This window comes from Mugil cephalus, chromosome 8, assembly GCF_022458985.1.
Source record: "Mugil cephalus isolate CIBA_MC_2020 chromosome 8, CIBA_Mcephalus_1.1, whole genome shotgun sequence".
NCBI classification, from domain to species: Eukaryota; Metazoa; Chordata; class Actinopteri; order Mugiliformes; family Mugilidae; genus Mugil; species Mugil cephalus.
In genome coordinates, this window is record NC_061777.1 from 23,183,602 (window position 1) to 23,206,345 (window position 22,744).

At 40.6% G+C, this 22,744-nt stretch overlaps 1 protein-coding gene across 9 annotated transcripts in view; it reads right to left on the reverse strand.

Annotated features, from left to right (window-relative positions):
* The window catches only part of LOC125012713 (citron Rho-interacting kinase), a 40,117-nt gene extending 17,596 nt beyond the window's left edge, over positions 1–22,521 (reverse strand). For 3 of the 9 annotated variants that reach the window (XM_047592812.1, XM_047592814.1, XM_047592808.1), the window contains exons 1-15: positions 22,203–22,521; positions 17,809–17,931; positions 16,118–16,261; positions 14,797–14,916; positions 9,736–9,915; positions 9,153–9,206; positions 8,989–9,042; positions 8,390–8,530; positions 6,426–6,551; positions 5,056–5,151; positions 4,736–4,852; positions 4,453–4,562; positions 3,989–4,163; positions 3,232–3,429; positions 3,080–3,133 (exon numbers count right to left, since the gene is read on the reverse strand). In XM_047592812.1, coding sequence (XP_047448768.1) covers positions 3,080–3,133; positions 3,232–3,429; positions 3,989–4,163; positions 4,453–4,562; positions 4,736–4,852; positions 5,056–5,151; positions 6,426–6,551; positions 8,390–8,530; positions 8,989–9,042; positions 9,153–9,206; positions 9,736–9,915; positions 14,797–14,916; positions 16,118–16,261; positions 17,809–17,817 — 1,578 coding nt within the window. In that variant the 5' untranslated portion in view covers positions 17,818–17,931; positions 22,203–22,521. Of the gene's footprint in view, positions 1–3,079; positions 3,134–3,231; positions 3,430–3,988; positions 4,164–4,452; positions 4,563–4,735; positions 4,853–5,055; positions 5,152–6,425; positions 6,552–8,389; positions 8,531–8,988; positions 9,043–9,152; positions 9,207–9,735; positions 9,916–14,796; positions 14,917–16,117; positions 16,262–17,791; positions 17,932–22,202 lie in introns of all 9 variants that reach the window. The other 6 variants (XM_047592813.1, XM_047592810.1, XM_047592817.1 and 3 more) reach the window with 4 other exon arrangements.
* Between the last annotated feature and the right edge of the window lie 223 nt (positions 22,522–22,744).

A 22,744-nucleotide genomic window follows, 5' to 3' on the forward strand; every position in this document is an offset into this window, starting at 1 on the left:
GCATTATTACAAGAGGCAGATTTCTGGGTTGTTATATAATGATACAATCATTTTGGCCTGATATCTAGGCTACTTGTTCAACCCAAGTAGTATTCAGAGCAGGGAGCAGGCTAATCATTTCATCAGCATCTGCCTGTTCCCCTGATCAGCCATGACTACTGTGAACAGTGTAGGGAAATGAGACTTAGGAGAAGATGCCTTGTTCTTAGCTCTTATATGAACATGTGTAGTACGCAGAACTTCAAGGTGGCAGGGGAAAGAGGAAAAGCTTTTAAGTACATGAATTAGCTGTCTTTTTCCGTACTGACTCGGTGCTTCTGCTTCCTCGAGACAGGGGACTGACAGCAGCAGCAACTAAATTCTTAAGGAGGGGCAGGACGTCATCAGTAGAACGGATGCAGCGGTGATCTGGCAACCTTCTAGGTTTATTCTACTCACCTGCCGACCCAATCTATGCCGCAACATGAAGAGTTCAAGTAAAACACATTCTCTGGATCTTGAACACTGCTGAACGCAAAGTGCTCGATGCTACTGGTGAAGATTGTTGGTGTCATGATGTTTCTTTGACTCATAAGAAAACATTTACACTCAGGGTACAAAATACTGAGGAACATCTTCTTTCTCGGAAATAAGCAATGTAGAATGTGTCTCCATGTAAATGTAATCACTTTGTGTTAAAGTCTTTCATTCCTAGATATCGGTGACTGATATGGATTAAACTGTAATATGCAACCACTGGCCACTTTACTATGTACGCCTGTCCAATCTACTCATGGTCAGGATGTGGCTGACGTTCAAACTCACAATCAGAATAGGTAACAAAGCTGATTTAAGTGACTTTAAATGGTGGCATGGTTGCTGGTGCCGAGCAGGTTGGTTGGAGTATTTCAGAAACTGCTGATTCACTCTGATTTTCCCATAAAACCATCAGTAGGATTTGAAATAAACACGTTACAAGTGAGGTACGCAGAAGAGCATCTCTGAACACATAAAACCTTGAAGAAGATGATATCACAGCAGCAGAAGACCACATCTAGTTCTACTCCTGCTGAATTTCTGCAGCAGCATTTGGATGTTGGGGTCAGAAAGTTGTGTAAACAGGATGAAAGCATGGATCCATCCTGCCTTGTATCAGTTCAGGCTGCCCTGGGGGGTGTAACAGTGCTGGGGATATTTCATTGAACACTCCTCACACTCTTCTGACTGTTACTTCCAGCAGGAAAATGCACCATGTCACAAAGCTAAAATTATTTCAAACTGGTTTCTTGAACATGAAAATTAGTTTACTTTACTCAAATCATCATTATACTATCAAACTTATCTAGTGGCACTTAGATGTAACACAGTCTACAACGCTCCCATAGTACAAAATACTTGGACACACTGGCAGTGTCAGCGTTTCTTCAGTCACACCAGCTAAAAATTGCCTGGATGGAGCAGTAAAACTGAGATTAAGGTGTCAGTTGGTGTCAAAAATCGCTAATGATGAACAATTCACTGGAGACCTTACAAAATTTACCAGCAATTTGGCCGACAAGATATTTTACTGTGGTCCAGAATGTTCTAAAAACAGACTAAACACCATCTCTGGACCATCACCACAATCTTAGCAGAGCAGAAAATAGAGTGGCATTTCAAGCTCGGCTTATTGCAAAATTTGGCCGTGTTCGCCTGAACACTGGCCAGCGGAATCTATGGACACTGATTTCTGAACAGTTTGCATGTGGGAGGATCTCAAAAGTAGGGCAATGGGATAAAGGAAGATGGTCTTCGTATTTATTCATGGCATTTATGAATTTAAATGTTTTCAAATCTTTTAAACATGCCAGCATACATTCAGCATACAAGGTTAGTGGGCCAGGGCTGCACCATCCCATACTGTCTTATTATGAAGTAAATATCTGTCCTGACACATGCAATTACACACATTTAATGTCCCCTGGATAATTCAGTCATTGTGTGGACTTGGACATTGTGTTCCTAGGTGATGTTCATGAGTCTGTGAACCATTAGAGACCAATATCTATGAATGAAGAATGACAGTCTTCCAAGTGAACATTTCTTTCAGCCTTTTTAACTTCACTAAATACCAGCTTGTTTTCTACTGGGAGACTCTTGACTGTAATGGTAACTCCCTGCTGTTATGTAGGCTTCCCTGACAAGCCTAATGATCAGCCTAACGATGACCCCTGCTTGACTGACTGAGACAGGGCTTAATTGAAGATCTGTTGTTTCTGACATTATGGGGAACCTAAGCAGCCTAAGGAAGGGGACTTGAGTTTAATACAATCCAAAGGGGATCCTCTGAGCTGAAGCTAATGAACAATGACTGAACTGTAGCTGAGAGCAAGAAGGCCGGGTCAACGAAGACGAGACACCGGTGGCAAAGTAAGTCATGGTAAGCAAGTTGGTGGCCGTTACTGGTAAAGTGAGAGTGATGGAAGTTTTTGAAGTGAACAAAAAAAAGAACTGATTATTACCATCACTTGTGTTGAGAAGCTTGCCTATTTATGGGCATCAAGACAGACACAAGTTTCGAGATTAGAATGGTTCACCCCAAATTTAACATGATGATGTGAAAAATGGCCACCAGGAAGCAAATACTCAAAAAACAAAGCTGAAAGCTTTCGTAAAGATGATCTGATCCTCATTCAAGTAGCTCAGAAGTGAAGAAGCTACTTTATATAAGCTTATCTTTTGGATATATCAAGGCCTGGTGAAACCTACCAGACAAGGAAATTAATAATACGACAGACAATGATTAAAACTCGAGCACAGTTTCAACAGTGACTTTAACTTTGACCACAGATTCACAATCAGGCCAGCCCTGGAGGAGAGTGTTTAGCTCTGATGCAAAACTAAGACATTATTAATGTATTTCCATAAGAAAACAACGTGGAAGATGAGAGGATTTTTAAAGTTACAAGGAAACAAATGATCTTTTAACGAGGGCCAGTTAATCTAAGAAACACATTCAGACTGAAACATGGCTGCTTAAAGTTGTGTGTCAGAGCTGGAAGAGCTGTCTATTAGTGGAAAGGCAGAAAGGGGGAAAAAATAGAAAGAATGAGCATCTTACCGCACAGCTGTCTCTCAAGGCATCAAACTTGCGTTGTATCTCATCCCTATGTGCCTATGAGGGGTGACAAGATAGACAAGTTCTCAATGCCTAAATTATATAACATCAAAGACGTCATCATTAGTTTATTTTTCTCTCTCTCCCTCTTTTACCCTGAGCACAGTGATCTCTTCCTCGGCCTCTGCAGTGGTTTCCTCCAGCTCAGTCTTGGCCTGCTGTAGCTGGCTCTCCAGAGCATGGCGAGCCGCCTGCAGGTTGCTGATCTGAGATTCACGTTCTTGCAGTGACAGTGTCAGCTCTGACACCTGCCGTTTAATTTCCAGCTTTTGTTCTTCATTCTCCAACCCAATCTACAAAGGCAAGACAGAAAGAGCGCATTCAGGATCAAGGGGTGGAGAAGGTGATTCACTGCGCAGAGAAGTCAGAGACAGGCTAACATGACACAGCTTTCCACAGGGATGAGAACGCATTACACATGAAACTTCGCCTGCCTCCAGTATTTGTGCTGCTCCTTTCTGCTGAATCTCAAACAAAAGCAGCAAGTAATACTTGTAACAACACAGTTGCGTGATTTAAAGCCTATAAAATGAATTTTCTGAACTACTACAGAGCATATGTATTGTAAATCGTCTCATTTTATATGCTATGTATACTTCCACGTGGGATCAGGGTGCACTATAATTGTATACTCTCCTAACATACACTCAGCAATTAAACATAGGTTTGTTTCTGCTATTTGAAGCCAGATCCGACACAAATGTGTTATCTATTTCACATTTAAAATCATTCTCTCTTAGGCTCTCTGCTTGAATACGCCAAAGTATTTACTTTAAATAACATGTAATTGAAAACAAAATGACTGGGATGGACAGAAAGAAATAATTGGGACGGGTAAATGAATCTCGTTACCTCTCTGAGCCTGGTTTCCAGCTCCAGTACACGGCTCTTATTGCTTTGCTCTTGCTGACTCATTTTCTCAAGGTGCTCCTCCAGTTTGGCATTCTGGGCCTCCAACTTGCCGGCCTGAGACTCCAAGTAGAACTTCTGCTGGCGAAGCTCTGAGATCATTTCCTCCTGGGCTTTCCTGACAAGACCAACATCAACACAAGCAACATGTTTAATTGGATGGTATACACCAACTTCCAGGTATTATTATATGATCTTTATTATTTCCCCTTAAACCAGACATGAGCCTTGGTATTTGGCATAAAAGCAAACAGCTTTCAACTGGACAAGAAGTTATAAAGGCTTTTATATATATATATATATAATATATATATATATATATATATTATATATATATATATTTTTTTTTTTTTTTTTTTTTTTTTTTTCTGGTCAGGCAGAATAACATTTTGTGTACAAGTGCATACATGTTTTTCTGGGTGTAGATGCTGCTGTTGGCTGCCAGTTTGTTGGCCTCAGACAGCTCAGCAATCCTCTGCTCCAGGCTGTTCATCTTTGAGTCCATAGCGTTTATGGTCTGAATGGGAATTGCAGACAACAGAACATAATACTTTAAAATGAAATTGCATTCAAGGTCTCTTTTTTTGTGCTTTGTACAATAATATTATCCCAAACATGAAATCTATGTCAGTGTGATAAATGTTAAAATGAGCCTGAAATAGTGCTGTTTCCAAGCTGGTCACTTCTTACCGCCTTCTGTTCACTGATGATGCTGCATTTTTCCCGCACCTCCTCCTCATATTTGCTCTGACTGGACTCCAGCATCTCCTTATCAGCCATGTCCGCCTTCATCTGGGCCTCCAGCACCTGCTCAATGCCACGCAGCCCACAGAACCATAACCAGGATATCACTTAACAGGACAGAGAACGGTGTGAAAATGACATACTGCACATCTCCCGAGCACAGACTACAGCTACAACTCACCCAGTTAAAGCAAGACCAAACACAGCACTGAGCTTCCTGTTGTTTTCTGCATATGTGAGTGTGTTTATGTATTTGGAAATGTAACCTTTATCTTGTCTTCATACAGCTTCTCCTTCTGTTTCAGATGAGTGTCCAACCGCTGGGCTGTGGACTGGGTCTCTCGCAGATTCTCTTCCAACTCCTACTCAAAAATACAAACAGGCATGTTAACACCACGACGCAGTGGTCGAGCTCAGAAAGCCTAAAATTAGCCAAAACCACTTCCTAACTAATTTTTTTTTGTATATGGGTAATGAATAAATCATTTTGTCTTCCCAAATACGACTCATAAATTTATGATAAGCCAGAGGCACTCTGAAGGAAATCACTAATCACAATCAGTGATGCTACCTGCTGCTAATATCCCACATCCTGTTTTGAAATACAATTATAACGAGCTTTTATTTGGCTCAGCTCGGAGGCTATGATGATTGTGGTGCAGCCTGTAAGAAATTCAATCATCTTACCAACACAAAGCAGTGCTTACAAGTACAGATACATACACACATCCATGCGATGTATAAAAGCAGAAGCACAATCACATAAAATGTATTAAACATTTATTTATGTCATTTAAGTATGAAGAAATACGAGTCCCTTTTCTCTGTGAGTGTATTAGTGCTACTTAGACATTGTAATGGTGAGTGTCATAGTGTTGTATAGAAGACACAATGACTCCTCAAACGCTCCCTGTGGTGGCCCCTCTATGTTAGCTGATGCGTCATGAATCAAACTAAAACATCAAGTACACCTTAAATCCATTTTCCCCAAAGTTAGTTTCTGACATTTCATGTAGTTCTCGTCATGCTGTTGCACGTGACAGTGTCATTTTTATAGACTTTAAGCCTAATTTTGGCCAATGAGAGGAAGTGGAGACATCTCATCCATCTTTATATAGAGTCTATGATAATCAAAGTAGAGGTTAGCTACAGAAAACTTTAGTTTACCGACCTACACAGTTACTTATCACTAATAGACATGTGATCAGGCTGAAGCCGGCAGCAGAGGTTCAGGGTATAAATGATGTTACCAAATTCTATGCAGTGATACTGGAGGGATAATGGTGTCATTTGTCCCACCTAGCAGGTTCCACAAAACTAAGTGAGAGAGAGATGTCACTCAAGCACAGCCTGCTAACGCCCACACTAATAAGGCAAACTAATTGGAAGTACATGCGTGGTTGTATCATAGCTGTGTGGGAGTTTTTAAAATGATTTTATTATGTAAAATGAATTATGGTCACCTTGAAAACAACAGCTGATGCACAAAATCACCCAGGAAGATATGATAAACCTGAGGATTTTCAGATTTCTTATGTAAAATTTCACTTCCTCTGCAACAGTGACAATGAGCTATGTTTATCTCACACCTCCTCTGATTATTTTTGCTCCGCACCAGAGATGAAAGGTGGGTTACCAGAATCTTATCTGCCATCTGCTGAATCTGCTGGGCCTTGCTCTGAATCTCATCCTTCAGTTTAGTCTCCCGGCGCTCGACAATCTCCAGCCTTTTCACCTGGTTCTCAAGAGTCTTCCTACCATCCTGGAAATAATGAGCACAAAACCGATAAAACCTTTTTTTTTGCTCTTTTGTTTTTTACAATGCAATGTCAGATAAACAGTGCTTTTGATATTTAGACAACATAACACAACACACACGCAGGAATGGTAATTAGGTTGGAGGTAGGAAGGTGTGACGGTATACTGTAGCTGATATTTGGCTTGTCAGTGATCCCCCACTTCAGTGTTTATATCCCATTATTCCTGGTTCCTCACAATGGTTCCAAATAGCTCATTTGCATACGTGTGAGGCAGCGTGTGATGTCTTTGGACCTGTGTAACTTTGACCCTGTACATATTTTCTTCCTTGTCTCTCCTATTAAAAGTAACTTCTATTATTACCAACCACCATCAAAATAAAGTCTTTCCTATGTCTAACTATTAACAGATGGAGCTGTACACTTCTACATTCAGTCTATGTATTTGATATAAATACTGTATATACATCTGAGGTTGGAAGTATTATTAGTGTTATTTCCAACAATTGTTTACAGATAAGTACAAATAAATTCTAGAACAACAGCGAGGGACATTGTGAAGACAAGGGAGGAAATAGGCACAAAAACATCTAGAGCCACAGTTAAATTTGTCTTAGGTTAGCGAGGAAGAAGCCACTACTTCAAAAGCGCCCTAAAAACAGACTACAGTTTGCAACTACACATTAGGACAAAGATCTGTAGATGATATCGTCATCAGGTCTGATGAAAGAATCATGTTGTGCGGGAGCTTTGACGCAGGAGGTACTATTACACTTCACAAAATGGAATAAAGAACAGAGAATAAAGCCTGGCTGCAAATGGATCTTCCAAATCTACAATGACACTGCTGTGGTAAAATGGCCGTAATCCAGCAGAAGATTTGTGGGCAAGTAGACCTGTAGACCTGCCTCAGCTAGAGCAGTTCTGCCAGGAGGAATGAGCAACTTACAGTAAGAAGCTTGTGGAAAACTACCTGAAACATCAAACCCAAGTTAAATTTAAAGGCAATGCTACCAAATGCTAAGTTTATGTAAATGTGTGACCCACTGGAAATGTGAGGAAATAAATAAAAGCTGAAATAAATCTTTCTCTTCACTAATATTTTGACATTTCACCTTCTTAAAATAACATAACGATCCTGACTGACCTAAAAAAGGGATTTTTAACTCATCGGAGTTGTGAAAAACCGAGCTTCAATTTATTTGGCTATGGTGTATGTAAACGTCTCACTTCAGCTGTGAATTATGTTGCTGTGAGTTTGAGTTTGAGATGTTAATGCATAAGAAATTTACGAAAGCTGTGTATTGAAATAGTCTTTATCTGTATCGCTGCACATCCAGGAGCACAGGGTCACTGGAACTAATACACTACTGCAGCGTCATATGAAGCCCTCATTACACCAGTTACAATAATTGTCTTTTGTGTAAAGATCACATATATTCTCAATACAGTGAATGCAACACAAGAGTCTTGTGTGATATGAATGAAAGTCTATAATTTTCATTTATTTTTATTTCTATTCTGTATAACTCACAAAAATGTGATTGGGTAAAATTACAAACCATGAAATACAAAACTCAAAAACCCAGAGGTTATCTGACATGCTATCATGCCATTACAGCACTAGTGTTCCTCAGGCGGTGCAATAACGTGTTTACAAGACGACATATGGGCTCTTAGTGCTTTATAGATACTCAAGCCAGATTTATTTATGGAACGGTTTGTACAAAATAGGTTTAAGACTTAAAATAAAATGACATGGTACACAGAATATCAGCAGGCAAAACCTAAGCTTCACTGTGTGGATGTGTACAGCGTCTGTGAGCACAGAGGGTGGACGTACTTCAGTTTCACGGAGACGCCTGCGTAAGCTGTCGCTGGAGTCTTCTTTGTTCTGTAGCCTCTCTAGATCCCGTTCCATGCGCTCTTTGGCCACTCTCATGCTCTGGAGGAGGTCAGTAGCTTCAGCACTGGCCTTTAATGCCTTCAGGTTAAAATAAATAAAACTAAATTTTATGTATGACACATAACAACCTCTTCTATTTTCAAGAATCTCCTGTCCAGTCTAATACAAAGAATGACTCACTGTCAACTCACATTACATACAGATTATTTTACAGGTCAGAAGTGGATCTATTCTTAATATGGGCTCAGTCGGCCTTGAACACCAGCCTCATGTACGCTCCGCAGGATGGATGGGACATTTAAATTATTCATTTTTTGGAAAAACATAATTACAATGAAACTTTCCTTTCTAGTGAGGCCGGCCCATCTGATGATTGCTCATGATTAATCAGACGTAGACCACAATTTAAAAGATAGATGAGAGGAAAAAAGAGGGTAAAGACAGAGTTTATACACTCATCTGAAAGTGTGAAATGCTGCTGCTATATTCCTTGTACTCTGGAACACAAGTATAGAAGTATGATTTATTAATTCTACCTTGGTAAGCTTTTCCTGGAGTTCCTGGATCTTTGTCTGCTGCTCTGCATTAGTCTAAAAAATCAAAACAAAACATTGTTTTGACGTGTAAAGACTATCATCCTTCATTAGAAACACATCTTTACTTCTTACACAACTCCATCACAACGAAATTGATATACTACCTTTTCCAACTTGTTGATCATCTCTTCTACTTCTGCTTTGCCTTGCTCTTTGGCCTGTGAGGATACAGGAAACTCAGTGACTAAGTAAAATGTTATGTCATGATCACATTGTGGCCTCAAGACCTCATCTGTTGATGTTTGGGGAGGAATTCATAGGGAGTGATATGAGCAGGAGCTCCTCTGTACTAACATTCACTCACACATACAAACCATTTTACATTACTGATTTACTGACTGCACATTTTATTTAATTAATTCACTATCTATTACATTTTATATTCTAGAGCGATGCGGGGGGCTGGAACCAGGGGTACACCCTGGACAGGTCTCCATCTATCACAATGTAGATTCACTAATTAACCTAACATGTATGTCTCTGAACTGTGGGAAGAAGCCGGAGCACTCGTAGAAGATGGCTGGCAAGCTGGTGGGTTCAAACCTGTGAGGCATCAGCGCTAACCACTGCACAGCCATGATTGAATTAAATCCAACAATTAAATGAGCCCTTTAAGCCGGCGTGTGACGACTGCATGTGTTGTGAACCCATCCCTCTCCCCACTGAGTCATAAATGGCTTTAGTTACAGAGTGGACCTTCTGCATCCTGTGCTGGTAGTCCGTAGCCTTCCTCTTCAGCTCCTCGCTGGCCTGTCGGGACTCTTTCAGTTCAGCCTCATACAGGTCGCTACGGCGACGAGCAGCAGACAAGTCTTCCTCCAGCTGTCTGATGGAGACCCGCATCTCCTCCAGCTGCGCATGATATTCCTGGCCAGATGTAAGACAAACGAGAGGCTAGGAGAGGAGACGACCTTTCAGTACTACAAAAAGAATCCTCTATTCAACTTAACAAAGCCCACACATCTGCCAGAATGTACCTGGAACAGCAAATGGCCCTTTTCATTTTTTAAAACTATGACCACTTTATCCATGAATGTACACTATGCGTTTAGCAGCCTTTAAGGATGACCTTCTACCAGTGCAGCTAATCTTTGGGAAACCTTTAGAGCAATTACTGTAGGTCTAAGTGGAAAACAGCTGTTTGACTTGAATTGTAAGAAAATGTTCTTGTTAGTGACCATTTCATCATTCATCAGCAGAAGTCACACGTTAAAAAAAGAAAAGAAAATGGTGGGGGGCAATCAGTAAACAAATATTCCTCAGGTCACTTGCACGTGTCAGTTAAACAGTATTTAGTCACAGCCTACCAGGTCTAATTTCAAACCTCAGCCTGTCTGTCAGGCTAATGAAAAGTAGCATCCTTCTGCCCAAGGCAGACTGTTGCTCAACCGACACTGATTAGAAAAACCGAAGCAGACAGCATCAGACATGGTGAAAACAATGCTAACACAATTTTGGTAAAGTGAAACTGAAGGTTACATGTGTGAGAACAGATCTCAAACCTAACCCTGTTGGGGTATTGCCTCAGACTGCAGTGGTTTTTGTTAGCTCAACCATAAAACTTCATTAAACAAAAAAATATGATTTCATCCAGTTTTCTTTGTGTGTGTCCTGCGTTTGGGTCGTACCTTCTCGTTACACACTATAACCCATGTTGGTCTTCCTGAAGTATGGGACTGGATCACTGACAGTCAGAGTTATTATCGGTTATCACAGTTATGATATTATATTATTACTATTATTAATTATAATTGTTATCAATATTATTATTATTATTGAGAAGCAATCAACTCGTGCCTCTTCTCTGTCTGTTGTTTCTGTTTGAGTCTAGCCACTGTGGTTCACATAACTGTGCTGAAAACACATCCAAGAGACCAGGAATGACATTCAAAACTCAGATAATCTGGTGCAAAGAGGCCAGTCACTCTCAGTGCTATCATTTTACACTGCAGCACTACAGATTTAGAACCACCTACGGACCTTTAAATCAGTCATTATCAGACTGTTTGCTATCACAGAGTTGCTTACAGACATTATCCACAGGGACATCGGAGTGTATTTACTTCTATAAAGTTTCAGTTTAACTCCTTTAATGCGAGATCTGAAACGGAGTTAGAGATACAAACATTTTTATCTCGAACGAATGGTTTCAAATTAAGACAGTGAGATGTTACCTCAATTGCACTTTCAATGAAGCAAAGTACAGTATGTTGTATTTTCTCTTAACAAAGAGTTTAAACAAATCTGACAAACAACTGGAAGCAAAGATAAAAACATAAAAAATGCAAAGCCACTTACACTAAATTATTGCATCATGCACTATGTTCAACATAATAATCTATAAAAATTCTACACAATATACGTAGAGTACCACTGGATCTTAAAATCTAATTATATAAACCCTAATGTATTTTTTTTTTTTTTGCAACGTAGTTAAAAATCTGCATAGAATAGATAGATTTGTCCATATACTCAAGCAGTTGCTTGCAACGCTAGTCTTGTTGGAGTAGGTTGTTTTATTCTTTTTCCAAAACCACAAAGAAAAGTATGTGAGCTAAGCAGCTAATCAAAGTTATGCTAATATCAAATACTGACATCACCCTCAATTTCCTAATGCAATATCATTACATAGCAACCCAGACTGATTATGCTACATACATGCATCAGTCGACGGCTTTAAAAACATCCTGATGTCTAGATGGGAACAGTGTGATTGTCTTTGCACAGACTTATTTTTTATTTATTTTTTTTTTTGAAAATGAATAGATTCCTCTATCTCCACCGTTTGTTGATCCAACGCTGCATAGCTCCTGCACGAGAATGATAAACACTGCAGTCACATGACAGAGCGTGGGTGACAGATGCTTTTCTAGATGAAATGCTGGATTTAGCTGGTGTAAATACCCCGCTGAGAGGCACCGATGGGAATATGGTACACATGAGCAGCAAACTGTCCTCATGAATCTGAAGACTCACTTCACACTCTCCTTGTTTTAATCAGTTTAGACGTTACAATAAGAAAATCAGGAAGAAATTTGGTTATTTTAATATTTGCTTGACTTCACGGTCTTGTTGCTGCTGACCAACATTAAGCTTCATCTCATGCCTCCAGGATGGGGGGTGTGTTACTGGAGAGAAGACATTTGGGAAATTCAACATTTGCTTTCGCAGCGTTGCACTCATCTACAGACATGCTAGTAGCCCCATAAGGTGTTGAGGTGAATTAAAAAGCATACTCAGCTTATCCGGCTAAGTGCTGTCATGTAACATGCTAAAATTAGTATTAGCATAGTGACATTGCTGAGAAAAAGGATAAGACAACGAAACCGTCTTTGCTCTGAGCTCCTTCCCAAGGGCTTCAGTGTGCTACAAACAGGAGGCAAGGCAGATATTCATTCCAGATACCAGACAGTGTGATAACCAGGCTCACTTCTCGCGGTTATTCAATTGTTTTGAGATAAAGTTCCCTTTGCCCCCCAAACATCACTGACCCATCGAGGCATGGACTCCACCAGACCTCTGAGGTACTGTGGTGAGACACGGCACCAAGTCCGGCCAGTTGCAAAGTTTGTAGGATGTGTCTGTCCAGCGGTTTTTGGGACTGGACCACACGGGACAGCCTTCACCACCCACCTGCATCAATAAGCCTTGGCTGCCTATGATCATATTGCAAATTCACAGCTTTACATTCCTTGGACAGCGTTCGCTGGATGCTCTGACCCAGTCATCCAGCCGTCACAATATGCACCATGTCAAAATCACTCAGATCTTTCCAGCTTTATTTGATCGCTGCATTTTAGCTCGTCGCCTTCATAGGGATCATCAAGAAACAAACTACAAAGGGCAATTTAAATAATGTATGAAATAAAAAAAATAATAAAAAATTAATTAAAAAAACGTGTATTTTTCAAATGGAAACAACCAATCATGTGCAAAAGTACACAGGGCACCTGCAAGATGGGTTTGGTCATGTGGCAACAGGTTGCAGTCAAGATGATGAGCTTATCATCCCCTTTAAGGGTTGACAATGAGGTTAGCATAATAAGGCATAATTAGTATAAAAATACAAATATCTTATCTTCTCTCTGTCAGGGCTACAGTGCAAGCAACAGATATTGTGTCCTAGGTGTCAGCACAATATGAAATGATGTATTTTGGTAATTTCTCAAGTAAAAAAGAAAACGGAACTAACTTAAGAAAGAAGTCGTCTTTGAGAGATAGTGGAAAAACAAGGAAGTTACTGGGGAACCTGAGGCTTGGTAGGTAGAGCAGAGGTTTAGCAGTTTGATCCTCACAACATGGCAAACGAGAAAGACACTGAACCCCTAGTCTGTGTGAATATTTGTGCACTTGTGTGAGCAAATGGGTGGATGTGTCACATGAGTGTAAAGCACTTTGAGTGCCAACAGGTAAAAATGACGATATATACAGTATATAGAACAATAAGATCATTTACCACTGAAACCACTAGCGCAAAATCTCAGGAAAGACATCAGCGATGTAACAAAAGTTTAAAAAATCACCCAGATTTTACAAATGTACGAAGCTGAAAATCATGACAATAACAACATTCAGAGACATGGACAAATTTAGATACAGTATAATGAGTCACACAGGGATATTTAGCCCCTTACCCCTTCTACTGTGTGTGATGATGAAATGGTATTTAGCATGTGTATGCAACTGTTTGTGTCTGCAGCTACATAAAACTGTTACATTAAGATTTTCACTAAAAGCCAATCCTCTTACACACACCAGTGTTTTTAGGTGGTATATGAAGATAAAATTCTGTTTCTCAAACAGTATGAGCTCAGGCCCCAGCACCTCATCACGACAGCCTGCCCACTGCATCAGTGCTCTCTTCACTCGTAGGTATATGGCTCAAGTCACCATGGCAACCGTTGCACAATGTATTCAGTGCTCAGTAAGCAGCACTAGTGTAGGCTGCGGAAAAACAGGTTGCCTTTCTATTACTTTTTTTTTTGTTTATTTTTTTTTAAGAAAAAAAAAGGTGCATGTTCCAAGGATGATGATTTTCACACACTCTTCATCTGTTGTCCTACGCTGTGAATCCTCTATCAGCTTAATTCTCACAGCTGGCAGCACTTTATCATGCTGAAATGTATGTACTCAGACAAACGATCTCATCACATTTGATTTCAGTAATTAAGGGCGTACAGTAAACTACTCCTGTCTCTCGGGGTATTAATAGAATTCTTGATTCCAGGGAGATTCACACTGGGCTGAGCCAGCAGGCACTTGGTACTGTCTTCATCAACTAACTGTACAACAAACTTAGGTTAAAAATACAGTGTAGAAAACTGGAATTCATTTTATTTAGTACCACCGAACATTTACCTATAAAATTTACACATGAACAGCATTTTGATATTGTATTTTCCTGATACCTAACGAATAGAGTGATAATAACTTGTGCAAAGAGAATACGGCAACACAAAGGCCTTTCTGCACATGTTTTAGGTGCTTAATGTTATACAGTGCACTCATACAGAGAGTGGTGGGCTACCAACGTCATGTACATGTCTAATTAACACTCACAAGGTACATACTCAGCACTGGTGACTTGACCTGCTTCATCTGACTGGCATTATGAAATACTCTCTAATCTGCTTCTTTTTGAACAGATAATTCTTCTGACGTTTCTGGTTTAGGAGGTGAATGAGTACTGATTTAAAACTCGAGAGGTTTTTACGTGACCATAACAACACCAACGTTACGCCGTCCTACCTGCTCTTTGATCTCTTGAAGTTTGTTGCTTTGCTCTCTGATGTCATGGAGGAGCTGCAACGCTTTATCATCCTCCTGTGACACTTCCATACGAGCCTGCTCTAGACTGCGCTTGAGACTCTGAAACAAACACATAAATATTTTTAGTGAGCGGACAGATTGTTGGGCATACCCAGCTAAAAATAACACGCTCAGATTATTGAAAACATTACCGGAGACCTTCTTTTATTAAGGAGGTCTTCTCTTTGTGCTCTATTGTAGTTACTTCAGTTTATTTTCTCTTTCAGAATATGTCAACTTTGTGCAGCACCTTCTAACTTTGTACTCTAATGGAGTACTCCAACTCCAATGGTCATTTATAAATAAAGTTATTATATCAATTATATTATGTTTTTGTTTTAAATGGGCGGCAAATTCTGAGTACCGTGTTCAACTCAGAAGTGTTTCTATTCTCAAATGCAGTGGTTTGCTGCAACTACGTAACTAAGCAACTAAGTAATTTAGTATTTAGTATTTTAATTTTATGCTGCTTTCTACTTTGACACAGCCATATTTCATAGGGAATGTTTCGCTCTACTACGTTTATTTCACAGCTGTAGTTGCTTAATAAAATCAAGACTTTACAAACAAGTCGTGATATTATCTAATGCTGTGAGTTCTGTACTAATTCAGTATTAATTCCCTTGATTGTTTACCCTAATCATTGATTTACAGACATATTTCTAAAAGATAATACCAGTTAATTAAATTATATAATAATGTAAAGCAGTCATCTGCATAAACGTTACACCCCTTTAAAGTGACTGACCTAATTAAACTGAAGTCCAGGCAACTGGTCTCACAATTTAGTGAAATGTAGATCCCCTGAGAGTAGTACAAAGACACCTGAGTCTGGAAGGTACTGTCACTAGTTAATCCATGTTTCTGTCTATAATTACATCAAAAAAACCCTGAAAGCAACTCGGAGGAAAGGTTATTAAAAAGTATAAGCCAGGGGGAAAATACAAAAAATGTCCTGGTCACGGAAAACATACTCTGTGTTATTAAGGAAGGAACATGTCACATGCTTCAATCTGCCTAAAGAAGAAGAACACCCTCACAAAATAAGTGACCATGCAAGGAGGAGACTAATGAGAGATACGACCAATACAACCAACGACTGCGCTGAAGGAGACTAGTGAGGAAGGACACCAAGATGGGAGAGATTTTGCACATTACATTATTCATGATCCAAGCAATTAAAGGAGGAAACGTCCAAAAGGCTTTATACTGTCTGTAAAAAAAAACAAATGTACATATGAAGAGCTGCGGAGATACTCACACTGCATTCTGTGATGTACGTTGCCAGGTCCTGTTCCAGGATTGTCCTCTGTGTCTCCGAGGCCTTCAACTCTATGTCCTTCTGTTGGAGCACCGACTCAAGGTCAGACATCTTCCTCTGGACAAGTGAGATCTCTTGCTCAACCTTAAAATAAATATATATATATAGCATGGATCAAACCTTTTTTTAGACAGTTCAGAGTCATATAATGAATTAGTATATTTCACTCTTACCACCGCCCACAAATGTCTTCTTACTGACTGCAGTATAAGTACCATTTGTTCTGTGTGTATGCATATAAGTGTACGACACTGTCCTTGTTTGGTGGTAGAGACTGATGATACAATTAGATTAGCCATTACAGCATTACAGGGCCTGAGGAGCAGTGGGAACCAGGAAAACAACAGGACTGGCAGCACAATCCCAAATACAGTCACAGGACTTAGTGTATGGTAACACAAACACAGGGTCAGAATGGAGACACACGCTCGCAAGAACACGACAGTCTGTAAAACCCAAAGGGTCGACACTGAACTGAGACACAGCTCAAAAATATGGCAGAGGCAGTTCAAATATGTACATTAATATATTAATATCGCAGATCTGTGCACGACGCACTGAAAGTCCACGGTCGTTCTATGTCCATCATTCTCACAGGGGCATGTGCAGGTGTTATGGTTGTGTTAAAAGCTCCGGACAATTTCATGTGAGTTTTAAATCATAAAAAATTCATCACCCAGACATCTTTCATAAATAATTCACCAAGTGTTCCTCTTGTTGGATTAAAATATATACTTAATGGTGGGATGGACGTGGTGAAGCTGTCCAGCTACTGATGTCAAGTCCACATGGCTCTAGAAGGAGCACTCTGTGTTTTGCAGGTTGAGTCACACATGTACTATAAAAGACAGTACATGATGTAAAAATGTTACCACCAGCCAAAAGAGGTTATCCAGCAAAAGAGTATGTTTGTCACCGAGAACGAATCCGCTAGTAGAGTGGGCTATTTCATTCTGCATATCTACGAGCTGCTTAACATTGGAAGGCCGTACCCCTACTTCTGAAAGTTTAATCTGCTGTGATTGGTTCGTTTCAATGACCTGAGCAGACAGAGACTGAAGAGACTTCAGAAAGTTTTTTCACTAGATGCAAAATGTGAAACATTTCCGAGTACACGATGAATAATTATTTAGAACTCATTTTCCAAGGAATAATACTGTTAAGCATATCTCCTAAAAGCATGGATAGTTCAAATCATGTCATACAAAAAACAAATGTGCAAACTTATTGCCTAGGGACACTGAAAAGAAACCGTTTAGAAATGATACAAGAGGAATAAAGGGAAAAGAATGAGAACGTGTCCATTATCACGGGAGAAATACATGCTCCTTGTAACAGTCCAAACACATCCACCATTCTAACGTGCTGCATTAATAGTAATTAGTGTTGTTCAGTGTTTCATATTAGCTGCTCTGACCCACTTTTCACAGAAAAATATCTTCTTTAGCACCTCAGTTACCACATACATACTCATTAATCAGTACATGATCCATAGTTGGTGCACTTTCAAGGCATATAAACACACAAGTATACACACATACCAGGTCAGCGACAGTGTCAAGGCAAATGAACAAACAGATGCTGATTTAGCTCACTCTAGAAACAAACTCTTACCATGTGAAGAGTAATACCTGTGACATGTGTCCGGCAATTCTTGCTGTTTCGTGTGTTTTATTTTTTAAAGTAATGATGTTTGTTTTTTTTCCAAAAGGAGATGGTCTTTAACTGGAGTGGTGATGGATGTGGTCACTGATCTGCAGGAGAGGAGAGAGTGAAGAGTTGGTAGATGGGGAAAGAGAGCAGGGAAAGAAACAGGACAATAAACAGTCTTTCTGCTAAGCCCCTCTTGAAAACTGAAGGGCTGACTCAATGCTCTTACGTAAAACACTTTCCTTGTATAATCATACTGTATAGATGAATGCTTCAGTCCAGCAACTGGAATAATTTAGCTTTCATATCATCATCTGATGGACATAAAAACACGCATCTAAATGTCTATATCACTGCTGTTATTTAATACACATACATAGATATATTTCTGTTACTATACAACGACAAAACACATTTAACACCGAAAGCTTTAATAGCAAGAACGACATTCAGCAAACCAGCACGGAAAACTTAACAAATTCAAATAGTGCACAGGCCGAGTCATTCCATGACACTTCAAACACTTACTTGTAACAAGATCACACACATGACAAGAAGATAAAGCACGTCGCTGCCAGTTTAATGTATTCAGCGAGTAAACCACTGCTCTGATCCATACTGTGATGTGCTGCCCAAATATGTGATCACATTCCAGCTTAAGGGAGACTAAAAATAGCACCGCTCGCATTCACGCACAACAGCCTCTCTTTTTTTTTTTCCCACAACTGGATATATTTGGCAGCTTTTGTGATCAAGTAGCAGGCAGAAGAATGAGCGACAGAGAGAGAGGGTCTATTAAAAGCACAGGCTCACCTCCCACTCCCTACAGTGGCATGCTAAACTCAGCCTCAACTGTGCGTTTTTACTGTTGCACCAAACTGTAATTTATATTGCCAGTTGCTACATTGTTGGACTTAACAAACAACTCGTGTCCGTGACCAGGAAGTCAGCTGGATCTACCACTGTGTCGGTCTCTGGAGATGGCTCTGGTGCTCACTAATATTTGCCCAGATGCAATCATCGTGCTTCGAGGGTCATTTGGCAACAGTGGGGGTGGGGGGCGGGGGGATTGTAAGGCAACACAACATGCCACATAAAAATGTGCCCAAGCAGCATCAACATGCTGCCTTGAATTCCAATTCCATTGGCATGACATGATGCAGGAGCAGGTGGCTCGTACTGAGTGATGATGCACGAGCAAACCGTTAGTTGAGGTGATGCACCTGCTGATCTTTAGTCTGAAAGCTCGGTGCATCAGCGACACCAACTCACGCCGTCTGCTTCGGATGCTACGTCTGTCCCATCTGCATTTGTGTAGTTTGACAAAACAATTTGGCCCTCAAAAACTTTCCATATTGCGCTTCGTGTCTCCTGGTGGATCTCAGAGCATCTATATGTTCTGTAGAGCTAACACCACAGCGTGATTCAGTGTTGTTTACTTGTTAACAATGCAGACACAGTCAGCCAGTGGTAAAGTTGGTGGTTGCAGGGTGCCATCCTAGCACGAGGCACCAGATGGGATTCAGATCTGGCTGTCTTCCTCCCAGATTCAAGTGCTAGCTGACTGCCCATAATGAGCAGAGCTAACAGACTGTGCAGCTGGGCTCCTCCTCTGCAATAATTAGCTCCCTGAAAGCATTTACTAATAACTATACTTTTAAAAGCTCATTACAACTACAGGAAAGGCAGTCTGACCACTGAGTCGGTCGGTCTGTGTTTACTGAACATGACCGGACCCTTGTCACTCAAACTTAAAGAATACGAGTATAAATGCAGGAAATGATTACGTTTGCTTTGCTTTCTAGCAACACAACTAATTGAAAACGCAAAGAAGGTGTTTATAAGCGCTCATCGACATCAGAACAGCAATATTCACATGAGAACGTTGGCTTTCATCTCAGTCGATGATCTCCTTTTTGTGGGTTGAATAATGTGTGCTGGCCAGTGAGTCAGAGTTGTTGAAGAGGAGGAGAGTGGAGAGAGGTTGCATCCCAGCCACAGTCGTGCTCTGCATTCAGTCTAGGTGACCAGGGGCCAGTGCTAGTGTATGGGCCGTAGGCAACCGTGAATCACAGACCTGTTGCAACACCGTAGTGGCATATATTCCTCGCCATAAACAAGTGCACTGTCCTTCTTCAATCTACTCCCCTCTAGTTTGATCTTTCAGGCCATCCTCTCCACTTATACTAAGAGACATTTTATGCCTATCGTCATGACAACAACAAATTAACAATGCCACAGTCATCCAAGAAGACTGAGTGCCCCGGGCTTCTCTGGTTCAAACAGGGCTCTCCAGCACCATATTTTCCTGCTAATATCTACAGTTTTGAAGATTAAGGAAGATTAACCCCCCGCCAATTTGTAAATTCAGCCTCAAAGACTCTGTGCTTGACATTACAAAGGCATGAAGGTGAATTATAAGCATTTGCACCGTAACTTATTAATAGACCGTTGTTAAATTGATTTTAGGAGGCAAAGAACAAATGGAGTACAGTTAAAATATTATAAATGCAAGTTTGAAGGGGTTGCAAGTAGCACTGGAGATCTTTGTCCTTGAGGCGTAATGGGTCATGTGTCACTACAATCAAAGGAACTCATAAGCATTGTTCAGAAATACTGTTAAATGAGCTATTTCAGAAAATTCAACTTAACAGTTAAATAATAAAATGACCATTAAACTTCAAAGCCTTCTGTTTTCATAACCCTCGTGGACAGTTTTTCAAGTATACAGTGAAGCATGTGGCAGCAGAAGATCTGTTAACCAAGTCAAGAAAAGCCACAATTAGCCTTTAATCACTAAATGGCTAAAATTCTTCCTGAACTCTCCAATGACAAGGCTGTTTCATGGTGACTTACTGGAATAAACACAGTGTCACTTAAGGCCTAAATGATAAAGACTGGCACCCGAACACTCTTGAAGTTAAAGTATTATCCATTTGTGGTAGTTGAGTTGAATGAATATCACAAGCCGAGCACTTGGAAAAGCACTTCAGACATTGGGCCCATTGTTATATCACAGATCCAAATGACAAAAAGAGGATCAGTGTGGGCTTCTAAAGAAGACATTTGGGAAAATGACACTTGAGGATATGGACCGGTAGAGCGTTAATCACTACTCACATTAGCACTGATATTCAGGTTCTGCAGAGAGTTAGCTCATTTTCCTTTTGTTACGTACAGGAGTCTTTCATCCCCTCTCCTCCAGCGCTCCATCAGGTAACACCGATAGATGTGATGGCACAGTCGTCCAGACTTTGAAACTTTGAACTATATTAGATAAAATGCAGTAAAAAATAATATACACAATGTATAAAGCACACTCCTCCTCTTCCTGCTGTTTTGTAGCACTATTGAGCCGCACTGAACTGACATCAGTTTCTATTATTTTTGCATCCCTATTTAAGTCGGTGGGCTAAATGTTTAATTCAACCAGATTAACAGGTCCACAAACTACATCCTCCAAAATGCAACAATGATACGGATGAATAACCACCTTTCTGACTGTTTCAACATCAACTAAACATTACAACAGTTGTGAAGGTGCAGGACTGTTATAATAGAATACATTTGTTTTTACTGGTGTACCTAATGTTTTGGCAAGTGACTGTACATCTATATTCTGCCTCTCACACGAGCTCTTCATTAATATTCTGTTTTGCTTTGCCTTGTCAGTGCTGTAATTTGTGATTCAGCTGAATATGTGCCAGAAGGAAGCAGCAAGCTTCCTTCACCTCTCCTCCATCCTTGGCAAAACCTGCTGTTACCATAGAGATGCTTTCCTCCAGCCACAGTCTTCATCTTGTTGTACTTTTTCCTTCTAACTTAGTTATTTAGCCCTCTTCCCAAGCTGAATCTCGACCCCTGACTACTTCTGACAAAGTGGAGGCTTGAGGTGAGCAGAAACCATCTGGAAAATCCCTGGATGACAGACTTTCAGATGAACTTTGTCTCTAAACTTCTGGTATAGATTATTCAGATTTCTGAAAAACAAGACGCGTGTGTGGTCTTATTGTGACTGAATACAAACAGTTCAGAGTTTGAACAGCACTCCGGGGATGGATGGCCATCTGTATGAGTGTATGCTACAGTAAGCACAACGATGAAGATAAATGAGCAAACAAAGATACAGTATTTCAGTGTCGTGACCAAGAATAGTGCTCAGCCCTGACAGATGAGATACAGCTGCAGCATGCGCTCTGTGCTCCCAGCATTATCTCATCACTCTCATAAACCTTCTCAGCTGTAGTGTCAGTCCATCAATCAGTCGGGCAAGAGTTACAACATGCTGTGTGAGGGAAATCATATTATAATGCACTGAAGCCAAATCCAGCCCTTCACACTCACGCCCTTCCTTATCTTTGACAGAAGTACTTACTCAGAGACCGCTCACAAACATCAGCTGACGGGTTTTCTCTGAAGCTCCTTAGACGCGGCACCTCCTCGTCCAGTAAGCCCATTCATTCGGGGTCTCCCTCGGAAGCCACCGGCAAGAGTGAGAGCTTCGCTGGTTCGTCAAATTCAGGGATGTCATCCTCACTGGAGAGAAAGTAGAGCCGAGAGGAGAGAGAGCGGCGCTGTAGCAGGGCAGAAAGCTGAGAGGCAGCGAGAGCGAGCAGAGATTACTGCCTACGAATCAGACAGGGAGTGGAGGACTACATTGTAGAGTAATGCAGCAGACCAGTGATCACATACTGTGGAGAGTGAGAGGACGCTATCTCTCTCTCTTGTGTCACCCGCTCACCCTCGCCACCCCCTACTCTTTCTTCCTCTCCCTATACCGCAGCAGCCGTAACCAATCAATGTGTGCAGCTCGACGCGCGCACTGTGCATCTATTGCCGTTACTTAAGGCTCATTAGTTTCAAAACACAGTAACCCCTATTAAATGGCTAGCAGGCTGAGGATGCTACTACAGCCAA